The sequence below is a fragment of the Lygodium microphyllum genome, chromosome 17, assembly GCF_053477565.2.
Source record: "Lygodium microphyllum isolate KBCC chromosome 17, Lygodium_microphyllum_v1.1.10, whole genome shotgun sequence".
In the NCBI taxonomy this organism is placed as follows: domain Eukaryota; kingdom Viridiplantae; phylum Streptophyta; class Polypodiopsida; order Schizaeales; family Lygodiaceae; genus Lygodium; species Lygodium microphyllum.
Genome location: NC_141151.1, coordinates 46,971,758 through 46,984,866, shown reverse-complemented (window position 1 = coordinate 46,984,866; position 13,109 = coordinate 46,971,758). Strand labels below are relative to the sequence as shown.

At 42.6% G+C, this 13,109-nt stretch overlaps 1 protein-coding gene across 1 annotated transcript in view; it reads left to right on the top strand.

The window, feature by feature from the left end:
- Positions 1–13,109, top strand: part of LOC148021851 (uncharacterized) — a 134,881-nt gene that overhangs the window by 38,788 nt on the left and 82,984 nt on the right. The window contains exons 10-12 of the mRNA XM_087697364.1: positions 41–119; positions 264–393; positions 11,583–11,635. Of these exons, the coding sequence (XP_087553490.1) occupies positions 41–119; positions 264–393; positions 11,583–11,635 (262 nt within the window). The remainder of the gene's footprint in view (positions 1–40; positions 120–263; positions 394–11,582; positions 11,636–13,109) is intronic.

Below are 13,109 nucleotides of genomic sequence, written 5' to 3'. Positions count from 1 at the left end.
CAAACAGTGATCTGAGTCATTTTTTTATGTTGTAACTCAGTGAATACGAATTCCTGTTCGCGTCTGAACGGGTTGAATACTGTGGACAAGCTTTGGGAGTTATTGTGGCAAATTCACAGGTTGTTGGTTTTATGGTTTGATGAACTTGCTGGGGTTGCCTGTAGCAGCAAACTTTATGCCAACACCTAAAGAATGCAAATTTTTAAATGCTAGCTGGTTCGGTCACCTGGATTTCAGTAGGATTTACAGCTCTTTTGGGCCAGGAAATTGCAACTGCAGCAGCCAAACTGGTGGAGGTGAACTACGAGGACATTCAGGTCCCAATACTCACTATTGAAGATGCTATACAAGCAAATTCGTTTTTTGATGACCGGGGGACAACCTATGAAAATGGTGAGCACTAGGTATTTAGAACTGTTGCTAGTGATTTTTCAAGTCTGAGGTAGGCAATCCATTCATGAAGAATCCTTATATGTATGGAAGTTTAACTTGTTTCAAGCATTAAACGCATGGTTAAAAATATTTAATTTAACTCGTTGCATTTTTCAGTTCAATTGTGTGAGGTCCGTCACCACGAGTAGTGTTCAATGAGAACCTGAACCAGAACAAGAGTAGGAATTAAAGGTTCGTTGAAGAGCCCATGACCTGTCTAGTAGTGACTACCTTGGGTTCACCTTCTCTGGATCCAAGTTCTCTAATAGGAGGCTGTCGATGCTAAACTTATACAAGGGTTTGTGGCCCAAAGGGAAAGTACAAATTCTCTTAATACTAATTGTAGTTCATAAACTTAGTTTCATAAGAGTGAATTGTGTGTGTTTGAGTTCTTGCATGAGCAAGATGCTTTGTATGCATAAATAAGAAAGGTGGTGAAAAAGAACAAATTCATCAATGGCATGCATTTATCGTATTGGGTCAAAGGAATGCCCTCCTGACCTAGAGCAAGGGCTCAAATACGTGAAATTGATGATGACTTACTTTTCTACAAAGGTGAGTAAGTTGAATGAGGTGATGTTGAGTGACGATTCTTTTTAGTAGCACTTTTCCTCACTCTTAGGTTAATTGGAATGGACCTCGGCCTTAAGGAACTTGGATTGAGCAATAACACATTTCCTTTATTGGGTAGGAAGGGGTCTTCATCGTGTTGCTCATTTTCAACCGTAAGTTTATTTCCAATTCTTTTATGTCGCTATCATTGTAATTATTTCTCAATAATTGTATCTGCATTCTAAATAGTGCTTCTTTCAATGTGCTTGAAATATTTATGATGGAAACCTTGGTGCAAAGAAGGGTGAACAGTGAAAGGAGAGATTAATTCAAGGAATGAGCAAGGCTCCTAGGCTATGAACCCCAGGTGCAAAATACTAAAGATTGAATGGAACGAAATAAATAGTCATGGCTGAAAGAACTAGCTGCCTTGGGACTGAGACAATTGGTGGGTGACCTACAAGAGAACCATAAACTAGTCTGACCTAAGAGATGATATGTGGTGAGTAATGGGTCCCTAAGCCTGGTGAATGTGCCCATGATGTGGAACTGGAGACTAACTTGTTTTTTTGGGTGAACCCGTATTCATTATGTCATAAATACATAAAAGTGTACAAGGAGAATGGACTCATAGCAAAGCCTATTCAAAAGAAAATAAAAAACAGTGGTAAAACACATCTCCATAGGGGATACCTCAGTCATCTCTCAATGTCACCTCTCAGTGACATATTGGGAAGAAGAACGTGAATGAGCTGAGAGAGTGCTCTGACCAAAGAATGACACAATCATGGAGCCTGGAGGTAACCCAATACAAATGATCTTTAGGGCTATTGATGGGTAATGCCTTGATGAAAACATTCATGACATTGAAATATAGGGACATGCTCCAACCATAGAGTTGCTAGCTTGATTTGCTCATGAAAAATATGAAAAGACAATGAGACAGCCAGGTGAGTTGAGGATCGTGAAGGACCGTGTCAACAATGAGCTAGGTTTTCCGATGTCCAATGACTTTATCTAGGGTGCTAGTAAGTGAGGCGGCAGAGTGGAGTCCCTTCTTCTCATTTGAGGGGTGAGCTAGTGCATAAAGGATTTGATTCTAATTAATGAACCCCATGTGTCTTGCATAGTTGCATGAAGAACAACACCTTACTGTAGGCTAGGCACCGTTCTTCAGGAAACCAAACTGCTGTTGCCTACTGTCCAGACTCTCTGGCAGCAGTCACATGCAATCTGCGTCTCCCTTCATGCTGTCGCCTGCTGGTGGGCTGATCCCTGATGGCTGCAAACTCTCTAGAATGCTGTCAGTTGCAGCCAAAACTGCACTCTTCCAGCCTCAAACAGCCCCAAAACAGTCCCAAGCCAGGTTGCATGCCAGATTCTCTCCTCTTCTAACAAGTATCACAGCTTCTTAATTAAAAATCAGCCTCTAGACTTAATCTAGCTTCAATTTCCAACTATAAAAGCTATGAATCCCAACCTAAGTGGAAGAGAAGAGTTTGGAATGGCAATGTGGATGCATGAATGTCGTTTTGCGGTTCCCTACCCTTCGAACAAAATGATCCGACCTATCTACTATATCCTCGAAGGGTAGGAGTACCGAAGAGGGACTGCTCACCCATGAAATGGAACACGAAGCTATCAGTTTGGAAGCAGTGGGAAAATCGCTTCCAACCCTTCGATTTCACCTTCCGATACCTAGCGGCCTTGAGCAAAGTGTTATCCATCAAAGTGGTAACGAAGAGAATTGCGGTGGGAAGAAGGCTTGGTGACTGATGGCTCATAGAAAGAGGGAAGAATCCAAGGGCTTGGGGGATAGAATCTCCAGATTACTGGGAAAATAAGGTTGAGGAGGTACCCCACACGGTAAAAAGCTATGAATCCCAACCTAAGTGGAAGAGAAGAGTCTGGAATGGCAATGTGAATGCATGAATGTCGTTTTGTGGTTCCCTACCCTTTGAACAAAATGATCCGACCTATCTACTATATTCTCGAAGGGTAGGAGTAGATTTTGACCTAGACATCCATGGTCGATATGACTTCCCAAAGATCTACAACATCAACGTCACAAAACCTGAGGAAGCACTTGCTTTCTCAGAACAAGATCTATGTGACTCCAGGGCTTATTTTTTGATGGAATTCTCCTCTTACCCAGACCCCGCCTTTGTAACAACATGTAACTATATTAGATTACTTAGGACCCTCCTCAGACAACCCCCCACACCAGTAGAGTACCATCTCCTGCTGCTCTTTTTTGACATTAATACGGGAATAGATGGATGCGCCATGACTCGGCTGATGCTGCTCCCATCCTTTTGCATGGCCCTCCTTGAAGACATGAACGAAAGCCATTTTATCAACTGTAGCCATCCATTTTTTTCCACCACTCCCCTTCATGTTAGGATAGGCCAAAAAGGGTACATGCTAAGTAGGAACTTCCTTAGTAAATCATTAAAGCTCCCTACCTCCCCATCTCACACTCAAGAGCTGGAGGAATACATCCTCTAGTTTGTTTAATCCCTCAGAGGTCAATGTCCACAAAAAAAAGGAGGGAGAAAAAGAAGAAAGAAAAGAAAATGAAGGAGAAAGAACAAGAAAGAAAGAAGGAAATGAACGCAAAGATGAGAAGCGAAGAAATCACAACGGGCAGTTCACCCCATATAGGTCATAGTCACTGCACCTAGGGGTTCTCAAGTTAGGTGCATCTGATGGCTTCGGTCGGCCGGTCCCGTTCCTAACCCCCTACTCTCATTTTGATTCCCTACTTAATGCTTAGGGCATATTAAGGGCAAGACATACCTAGGGAGGTAACACTTGCCTATGGTTAGACCTGCCACCCTAAGCTACCCGCATCGCACCTCCATTATGCACAAACTGGGTCCTCAAGTGTGGGGCAACGCCCAATCCCACTAGCACGAGCACAATGCACCACACGGCAACCCAAGCACACCTTGGGGTAGTGCACCTTCTTTTTTTTTCAGGTACAAATAAAGGCTCCAACCCCCAGCTTCGACCCCATCATCCATGTAATGTGCTTCTGGCCTCCACCACTTTAACTGGGTGATCCGTTTCTTCCCAAGCCCAATTCCCTTGTGACCCCATCATCATTGACTCACACGTCCGCTCTTTCTCATCGAACCTTCATCAGCTAAGAACTGCAAGTGTCTTGGAACTCGCACCCGCTTAAGAGAGGGGTCATCTTATGCGACAATGTCACCATATAGGCGCAACAAGGCAGAGGTAAACCAAGGGAGCCCTTGTCAAAAAGTGAATAAAGAAGCTCATTTGAAACAGTGCAGGAGTAGGTAACTGCGGAGAGTCAAAAGATGGATATGTCTAACATCATCATCAATTTCAAAGATGGATCCGCCCATCAGCCCCTCTCCAAGCAGGGATTCATTCAACATAATATTCAATTTTAAAGGACAAATCCCCTCAAGGCCAGCATAAAAAAGGGACTTAACTCAACTTCATCTCCAATTTCAAGGGCCGGTCCACCCAACACCAACCTCCGCAAGGGCTTGTATACAAACTCAAAAAAGCCATTTGGCTATACCCATCCCTCCTTCCAACCACTCCCCATCAGTGCCATGGGATTGGCACTAAACTAAGAGGGGGTTAATGTTAACCTTAGCACAAGAAGAAAGTAGAAAAAGTGGAAAAGCGCAAGTTGGGTCACCTAAAAGAGGTAGCCCAAGAGGGAATCGGACGCAATAAAAGAGGCAGGATGGAGAACGACTAAAAGAGCAAGGGTGGCCTCTAAAATCAAGCCAAAGGAAAAAATGCATTTTTAAATGCAAGATGCCCCTAAAACTGTTGTAAAAGAGCACCAGGCTTCCTCTTGTGCAAATTGTAAAGATAGATGGGTGGTAGAAAGGAAGCTAGGAAGAAGATAGGAGGACAATGGGAAAGAAGGCTTAGGCCATGTAAAAAAGGGGATGACCGCCCAAAAGGGATTGAGGGTTTTGTATATAAAGGTTAAAAGTGAATGAAGAGCTTATTCTTTGGTGTGTGGCAAAGTGGACTCTTCTTCTTCTCTTCTCTTCTCTTGCTTGCTTGCTTGTGAGTGCTTGAGGGAGGGAGTGTGAGTAAGGGAGTGAGTGTGTGAGGGTGAGAGACTTTGGAGGTGAAGCTCTCCACCATCTCCTCTCTTATTCTTTTCTTTTCTTCTCTTCTCTCGTCTCACGTGTGGCTATGGAGGATGGAGCTTGGAGGAAGAGGCTTGAGGATGCTTGAGCTTGCATCATGAATCGTGGAGCTATTGGAGTGCTTGACAGAGGAAGCAACTTGATCGGGCATCAAGGTAAGCTCACTACACTCGTAGAGAGGGATAGCGTGTCGGCTATGTGAGAGGTAGCCATTAGTGCTCGCTTGAATTGCTTGAAGGAATAAGTAGTCCGTGGGTCTTGAGCTCCCTTTACAATATGTGAACATGGATTCCTTACCTTTGGCCAAGACTTCCAAAGTGTCCCCTCATGTGAGTGTAGACTAAGAATCAATCCCGCTTGCTTTCAAGTAACAGGCCATCGCACACACACTGTAGTGATAGCTGATCATAAAATGATTGTTGCTAATGGAAAAATTTTGATCAAACACAGTCAGAAGGTGAAGAATAGAACCTGAAAATATAGTCGCCCGTCAAAACACAGAAAAACCAGGCATTAAATGCAGCAATACCACAATAATATAATGCAGAAAATGTAGATGTAGTCTGCTGGAGATAACACAAGCAGTAGATGGCTGAAAAATGCCAATTTGGGGCAGCAGTAAGTCACCCAGTCAGCAGCAGACAAAAGGAGACCAGTGATCAGCAAAGAAGAGTGATGGAAGATTTGTAACAGCAGAAAACAGCAACAGGAGCGTAGATCCTGAAATTTGATACCATGTTGGAAGTGGATACAACAATGGAAGCATGAAAGAATTTTGAAATAAATTTCTGAACACAAGATAAAAGAGAGGAAGGAGAAAATACAAGAACTATGCAAAGTAGAACTTAGGGATGTGCTTAGGAAATGGATGGCATTGGCTCCTCCTTTCCATAGGCATGGATTGGATCTGCAAGTGATGAATGAATGAATGTGGAGGAGGAGCCTGAATAAATAGACCAAAAGAATGCCAAAAATGGCATCAGGTCAGCTATCATTTAATGCTGATCAGCTAGCATAAAATGCCAAAATCACTCATATTGGTAGTGCCAATCCAATGGATTTTGGACAGCAAGGCATGCATGCAATGTGGGGCACCCAGGATTCTTTGGAGGTGCATCTATTTTCCATGCAGTGCTGATTAGGGACTCTCTTGGATGATGCCTCAGACACAATGAAACCACCTTCCTTCTCGGATAGTTTGGTAAACAACCTCATTAAGCACTTATTACAGCAAGCATAAATTTATGCAAAGGTCACCAATCAATCTTGGACATTAGATACCCGATTGGCCCCAAAAGTGGCACCCCTTGTGGTATTTCTTTAACTTGTATTGCTAAAGATTGAAGTACACAGAGATCCAGTCCGGTCTCCTTCAATCTTCAATACATCTTGTTGTCCATAGCAACCAACAAGCCTTCAAACGAATTTGCCCCTTGGTTTGCTTGGGGATTGCTCTTCAATTTTGCCACTTGGAAGATGAATTTTTCCCAAAAATTAATGTTGGATGGCTGGCCTCTTGAAATTCATTGAGATCCCTATATTTTAGCTACTGAATTTCAAGTACTAGGCTTTGAATTCTGAGCACTCTTCCTAGGGTGATTGATAAGCTGTAATTTCTACTCTATAAGTTGGGGTTTAGCAGGAGAAGTTCTTTAGTTGTGTCCTCCTAAGATTGAATTTGGCTGAGATCATTGAAGGAAAGTTGTGAAGTGGCTGAAAGAATAGAGCAGAAGTTGGAGAGAGAGAAACTTCAGAGTTTCATTGGCAAAATTGATTGAAATTTAATGTTGCTCTATTGTGAATGGCTGATTGATGGTAGTTCACCATCATCAAGAGCCCCACATGCAATTGCTTGCCTTGTGGGCTCCACAATTGTTATCATTTGCTTATAGACAGCCTACAGGGGTAGTCACTTGCCTCCAATGGCCTCCTGATTAGTTGAAGGTAGCTCTTTGATAGTCTTCAATGGTTGGGTTGATACCAATGGTTGGAAAATTACAGTAGCAGCTCTCTCTTCTCTCCTAACCTCCACCATGTTAGAATGCGGTTCCACCAACCTCTAATAGCCTTTCCCTCACTTACACGGGCAAGTTTTGCCAAAAAGCAATAGCCTTCTAATTACTTTTTTCAACTCAATTAAATAGATTTTTCAGAATGCTAATTCTAAAAACTAACTATTAAATCTTACTTAGGAAAATAATTCTACTAGGCAACAATTGAATTGGCTAGGCCAATTTATCATTCAAGTATTCTTTAGCATTTATTAGTCCTTGAATTGTCATTAACGAATTAATTAATGCCTAGTTCCTAATGTCACCACTGACATTAATGGCTAATAAAATCTTCTGGGACAAAATTTGATACTAGGTATAACCTAGTATTTGTCAAGGATAACTTATTACAACTTTTACCTTTGGCACTCATTGACTTCTTAGGGTCCTTGGTACCTCATTGTGAAATAAGTAATTGGCATATAATGCGTGCACCTCACATTTGTACATTTGATCAACATTTAATCAAATGCTAAGCAAAGCATTAAAATTTCACGTCCTTATGACACACAAAGTGGCATGTAGTGCATTTGCTAACCTCAGTGTGTTGGGCTCTTGGTATTAATGTTTGTACAAAGCTGGTCATGTTAGAAATACAATTGATGCATCATTTTGGGCAGCAATGTTAAAGTTCCAAGGATTTGTTTGAGGTTTTAAGATTGTCTCACCTATGGAAGGATGCAAATGGGATGGAAGAGTGACCTGGCAAATCATCCTTCGTGATGCACTTTACCTTGATGTGTTTGAGTTATAGCCCACTTTGGATCAAGCTCGTTCAAGTTTAGCAGAGCATAGAGGGTTTAGAGTATTGTCTGATGCTCGAAGGGAAGGTTGCATCTCCTCTCTCCTAGTGATGGACATCCGAGTTATGTAGTGGATCTTGGATATACTTGGTTTGTATCCAAGGTTATCTTGTTAGTATTTTTATCATTGGGATCACTATTCATCAGTGTGTTAGTCACTTTGAGTTGGAATGTGAAGGTCTATGGTTTGCATATAGGCTTTGAAACTATACATTTGCAAGGCTATTGGCATGTAGTACATGGAATATACATTTTCAACACATGGATGGTATATTATGTACATTTGTAGGTCATGCAAAAGAAGTACATTTGCCTAAGGTATGTTTGGTTTGCAGCTAATGTATGCTTTACATGAGTATCATGTGGTACATCATTCCTATGTGGCATTGTTAATGCGTGGTTTATATGCACTACTTTGCCTTCGTGGTCAAAACAATGTTGGATTTTGGCATGTGTATGCATCCCTTATGGTTCTGGCAGTGATGATAATCCACGTGTGTGGATTGTAATTGGTTCTAGTGACTAGAATTTTAGACATGGAGAGGGTGTGAGCATGGTTAAGTAATGGGTGTTTGACTATGATGCTGGCATATATTTCTAGTAGTAATTGATGCCTTTATGTTAGTGGAGTGCAATTGGGGAGGATGATTGCAAGGATTTTAAAAGGAAGGGGGGGAGGGGGTGGTTTGTCACAAGATGTGTATTTTTTAATGCTTAGCATTGGCATTATCGAGTACTACACATGTGAGGTGCAAGTCAATTCAGTGGTGACAACCTAGGTACTCTTAACTGTGTAGTAGGTGAGTTGTGACATTGGCAAAAGTTGTATTAAGTTATGATGGATAGGTACTTATGGGTTCATAGTGTTAGTTTGGGACTAGGACATTAATTAGGCCTTCAAAATATCTTGTGGTGAGACTAGGACTAGGCATTAATGAATAAATTAATGTTAGTCTAAGGCCAGTTAAAATTGGAAACAACATAAAGTTTCAATTGGGTCATTAATTAATTTTTAAAAGTTTAGTTCTGAAAATTAATTAATCAATGCCAAAGATTGCTTTAGCATGGTTGCCACTCGGCGAACTTGCCCAAGCAAGCTGGGAGAAGGCTGTTTGTGGCTGGCTGAGTGGTGGCAGCCATTCAAGAGGTAGAGAGAGGTGGAGAGTAGCTGGAGAGGAGGCAGCTACCAACTAGACAACGGTATTTTGGGGCTACTAGATTAGCTCTGTGACAAGAGAGCTAATCGTGCAGTATGACAGGATAGGGTAAACAAGCTTCCTTCTCTGCATGAGCGGGAGGTAGTGCAGAAGAGGAGGGCTTATCAGTTGCACTGCAGTTTTACCCTCCTTTTGAAGTTGTTGGTGCCATTAGAGCTCCCATTGACAAGAATCACTCTCTAGCTGATTTTCTCTCTCATTCTTTGACAATCCTCAGGAATTCTTAGCAGATTCCAATGATTGGTGAAGAATAGAAGTGGTTTTTGCTGCTGAAACCCTATTATACAGTGCAATTGGGATTTCTCAGCCAAATGGGGATCCGTGCCCAATAATTGAAGACCCCATACTCACAATAGTAGCTATGAATTGAGAATTTATAGCTGATCTGAGGGGTGAGCCCATTCTGATTTGATTTGGCCCGCATGCAAGAGCCCAAGGATCAAGTTCTACATTGTCTCCAGTCAAATCAAGGGGCAAATTGATTATTGTTGTTGCTGGTCATTTATGACAGCCTTTTTTTTTTTTTGAAATTTGAAGTAGGTCAGTCCACATCTCAGCCCGAGAGGAGAATGAAGGCCATCTTTGAGGTAGATCTTCACCTCAACACTGACTACCCTCCCAATATTATCTTCCCTTTGCAGGTTGCTATGAGTTTGGTAGAGCTTGGGGAATGTTCTAGAGAGGTTCTTCATAAGGTAGTGGAATATGGGAGGGGGTTGGGGCCAAACAGGGGGAGATCGATGTTGTGATCCCATGGAAGTGCCTAGCCTCCCCTATCGAGAGTGTGCACAAGTAGCCCGGGCGGGGGCGGGGGGGGGGGGGGGGGGGGGGGGTGTTCCTGAGTTTCGCCTATGGCCCATGGGTGTAATCATGCAGGTGCATGTAGAGTGAGAGGCGTCCCTTGGATACCTTCTTCATAGTGTAGAATGGTGGCCAGTTGGACCTGCGCAGAGGGCAGCAGGACCTAGCCTTTCTTGACATCCCTTGGAGGACGATCCAAGTCATAGGACTGCAAGAGAAGTTGCGGCAGCTTGACCCCACACGCCATCTGGTCAGATATCCAGCAGTAGGAACTTTGGATTTGGGAGGGGTCTTGGGTCAGGTGCATTGGGATCCAAGAGAGTGGACCTGGCCTGTCTTGTAAGTTTGACAGAAGCCACAACAAGTTTCTTCACCTACAAAGACCGAATTGGTAGACACATCTTGATGCAAGCTGACATGGATTGGGCTACATCACACATAGGGGGGTCTTGTAGTTGGCATTTGGTTGGTTCACATGCAGGATGGGGTTTGCTAGCACCATCCATAGTAGCAATTGGAGATGCGAAGCATTATCTATGGTCATGTGAGGGGGTGCAACTGGTATGGAGAGGAGCTTGTGGGATACTCCAAGGTTTAGAGCCCCAAGTGTTGGGTGTATCTCCTAGGTGGATTTCTGTTGGCAATGGGTCAGTACAATATTATCACCCACTCTATGAGGTGGAGATGCATTATGCAATCTTCATCATTGAGGCTAGCACATTTGCAATGGTGGGCTTGGAGTCTTTGCCCAGCCTCTAGGTACTGGAGCCGGCTGCATCATAATTAGACACGTGGGAGCTTAGTGGCAGCCTCATAGGGTGACACATTTGGGAGGCGTACTGCTTGGTGGACTTCAGCAGTGAGAGCCTCTCGGTGTATTTCTTGGTGCTGAGCTCTGGCCATCCATTATTCACTCCCTCAAAATGTTGGGAGAAGCTTTAGGGGGATTCTAGACACCAACGGGAGCTTTGGCACTAGTTCCTTCACAGTAGGGGTTGCCAGGGCCCGTTCTTCACTTTATAGGATGGTAAACCCTGGTGTTGTCATACTTCTCCACTATGGCTTCTTTCCCCACCCCCTCCTAGACTGCTGTTAGGGGCCTTGTATGTATGACTCGATGATGGTTCTGATCAGCCTAAGGTACGATGGTCAGGGGCAAGGTCCTGGGGTCTTTTGGTGACATGATTTGAATAAAGATAATAAGAGAGAATAAGAGGATGATTTGTGAAGGAAGATGTCAAGGGCCATGTAGGGAAGAGAGAGATCTAGCGTTGGACATTCTTAAGGAGTGCATTTTATATAGAGCATATTTAAGCACTTTCCAAAACCTAGGGATTTATTACTGAGGAATGCAGCCTTAGGAAATTATTTTCTTACAGCATACTTCTCATGGTCATTCATGTCAATTGATATAGGTGTTGTATGAAGAAACTGGACCCTAGAACTGATTCAGTGGGATGAAGTATGGTTTGTGGTTCATCATATTGCATCACATTCTATAGTGGAGCTAGTTGGATTTTTCATTTTTCATCAATGTTTCTAAACAATGGATTGTATCTTACTCAATTGTCTGTACAGGAGCTGTGGATTATGTTTGGAGCTACCCTGGCATGGTGACAGTCGAAGGGGAGGTAATTACATCTAAATTTTTTGCCAGGGCACCTTCAAAGTTTTATAATAGATCCTATAAAATGCAATGTGTCAATATCCTTTTTTGTGTGCATAAGAAACAATTGTAGATGCAGAACTTGAACAGACATTGGAAATGCCAGTACCTGAATTTAAGCATGTCCTCTTCTGTTCAGTCTTGAATAAAGTCTTCCTTCTGATGCATATCCCATCTGCCCCATGAGCATTATCACTTGGAATGTCAATGGTCTAGAAGATGTAAGATACCTATGGTGGTGAGGGTCCTTCAACAGGAGCTGCAGTTCTCATTTGGTGGTTCTATTGATATTTTACTCGTTCAAGGACTGCACTGCACTCATGAGAGTCCATGATAAGATTGTTCAGCAAGCATATGTTGTGCTACCAACAGCAGCCAGTGGAGTCTGGACAATCAACTTGATTAGGGGTTTGAACCTTTGCTAGTTTGCCTAGGGCACTTCAGTAGATTCTATGAGGTTGTTGGGCAGCAATTTGAGTACATTTGATATTTACAAGTTGCTGTCTGTCCCAACTTGCCATCAGAAGATACTGAGCATTTGCAGGGAGGCGAACATGATGGAGGCTCCAGAGGATTGTGCGGGTGACTGTTTTCATATTATTTCATAGAATGATTGTGTTCCTGCACACAGTTATTTTGGCTACCATGTACAGGGTTCATTGCCATTTCAAGGGATTCAAATGTACGCTTTTCTCGCTTTGTTTGTCTTTACCTTATGAGCATGTTTCCATGCTACGTAGGTCTGCATTATCATTACTACATGCAGCGTTGGCCGGTTATTCATATGGTGATCTGTTGGCTATATGATACCCATTTTCCTTCAGAAAGTGAAGACATTTTCTATAGAGGTACACACTGTCATACATGACACTTATGGAATGTTGCATTTCCTCTTCACAGACTTTACACTTTCATTGCATGCTTCTTGAGACTCAAAGACTCTTGCTCCCAAATCATACCTCATGCCCTCTAGTCATCATCCATATTTGATTCCTAGAGGTTTACTCTTGCTGACTTATGGTTTGTCAAAGAGAAGAAGCACTTCATAGTCATGAGCCTCCTGACAAAGTTTGTACGAAACCTTGCTGCTTTGATGTAGATGCAAAACATTTTGGCTTGTGGAGAGCTCTCTTGATTGCAGTAGCATCCTAGTGAGAGTAATGCTTTTATACTTGCATATCCTTTTGGACCTAGAAGTGAGGCACTTTCTCCAATCTTCATTTCTGGTCTACATGTGATGGTCACCTCCAACTTTTCACAGGTGTGAGAGGGTGTTTAAAGAGTGCAATGTGGTTGATGATAAATAGTGAATATCCCATTTAAACATTGTTTGTTGGTATAGCAGGTTCTTGATTAGTAGGTGTTTTAAGAAGATAGTATTGGGAAGAAGATTGGTGATTAGGTGGGAGAAGCCAAAGAGAATATTTTGCTTCTTTGGA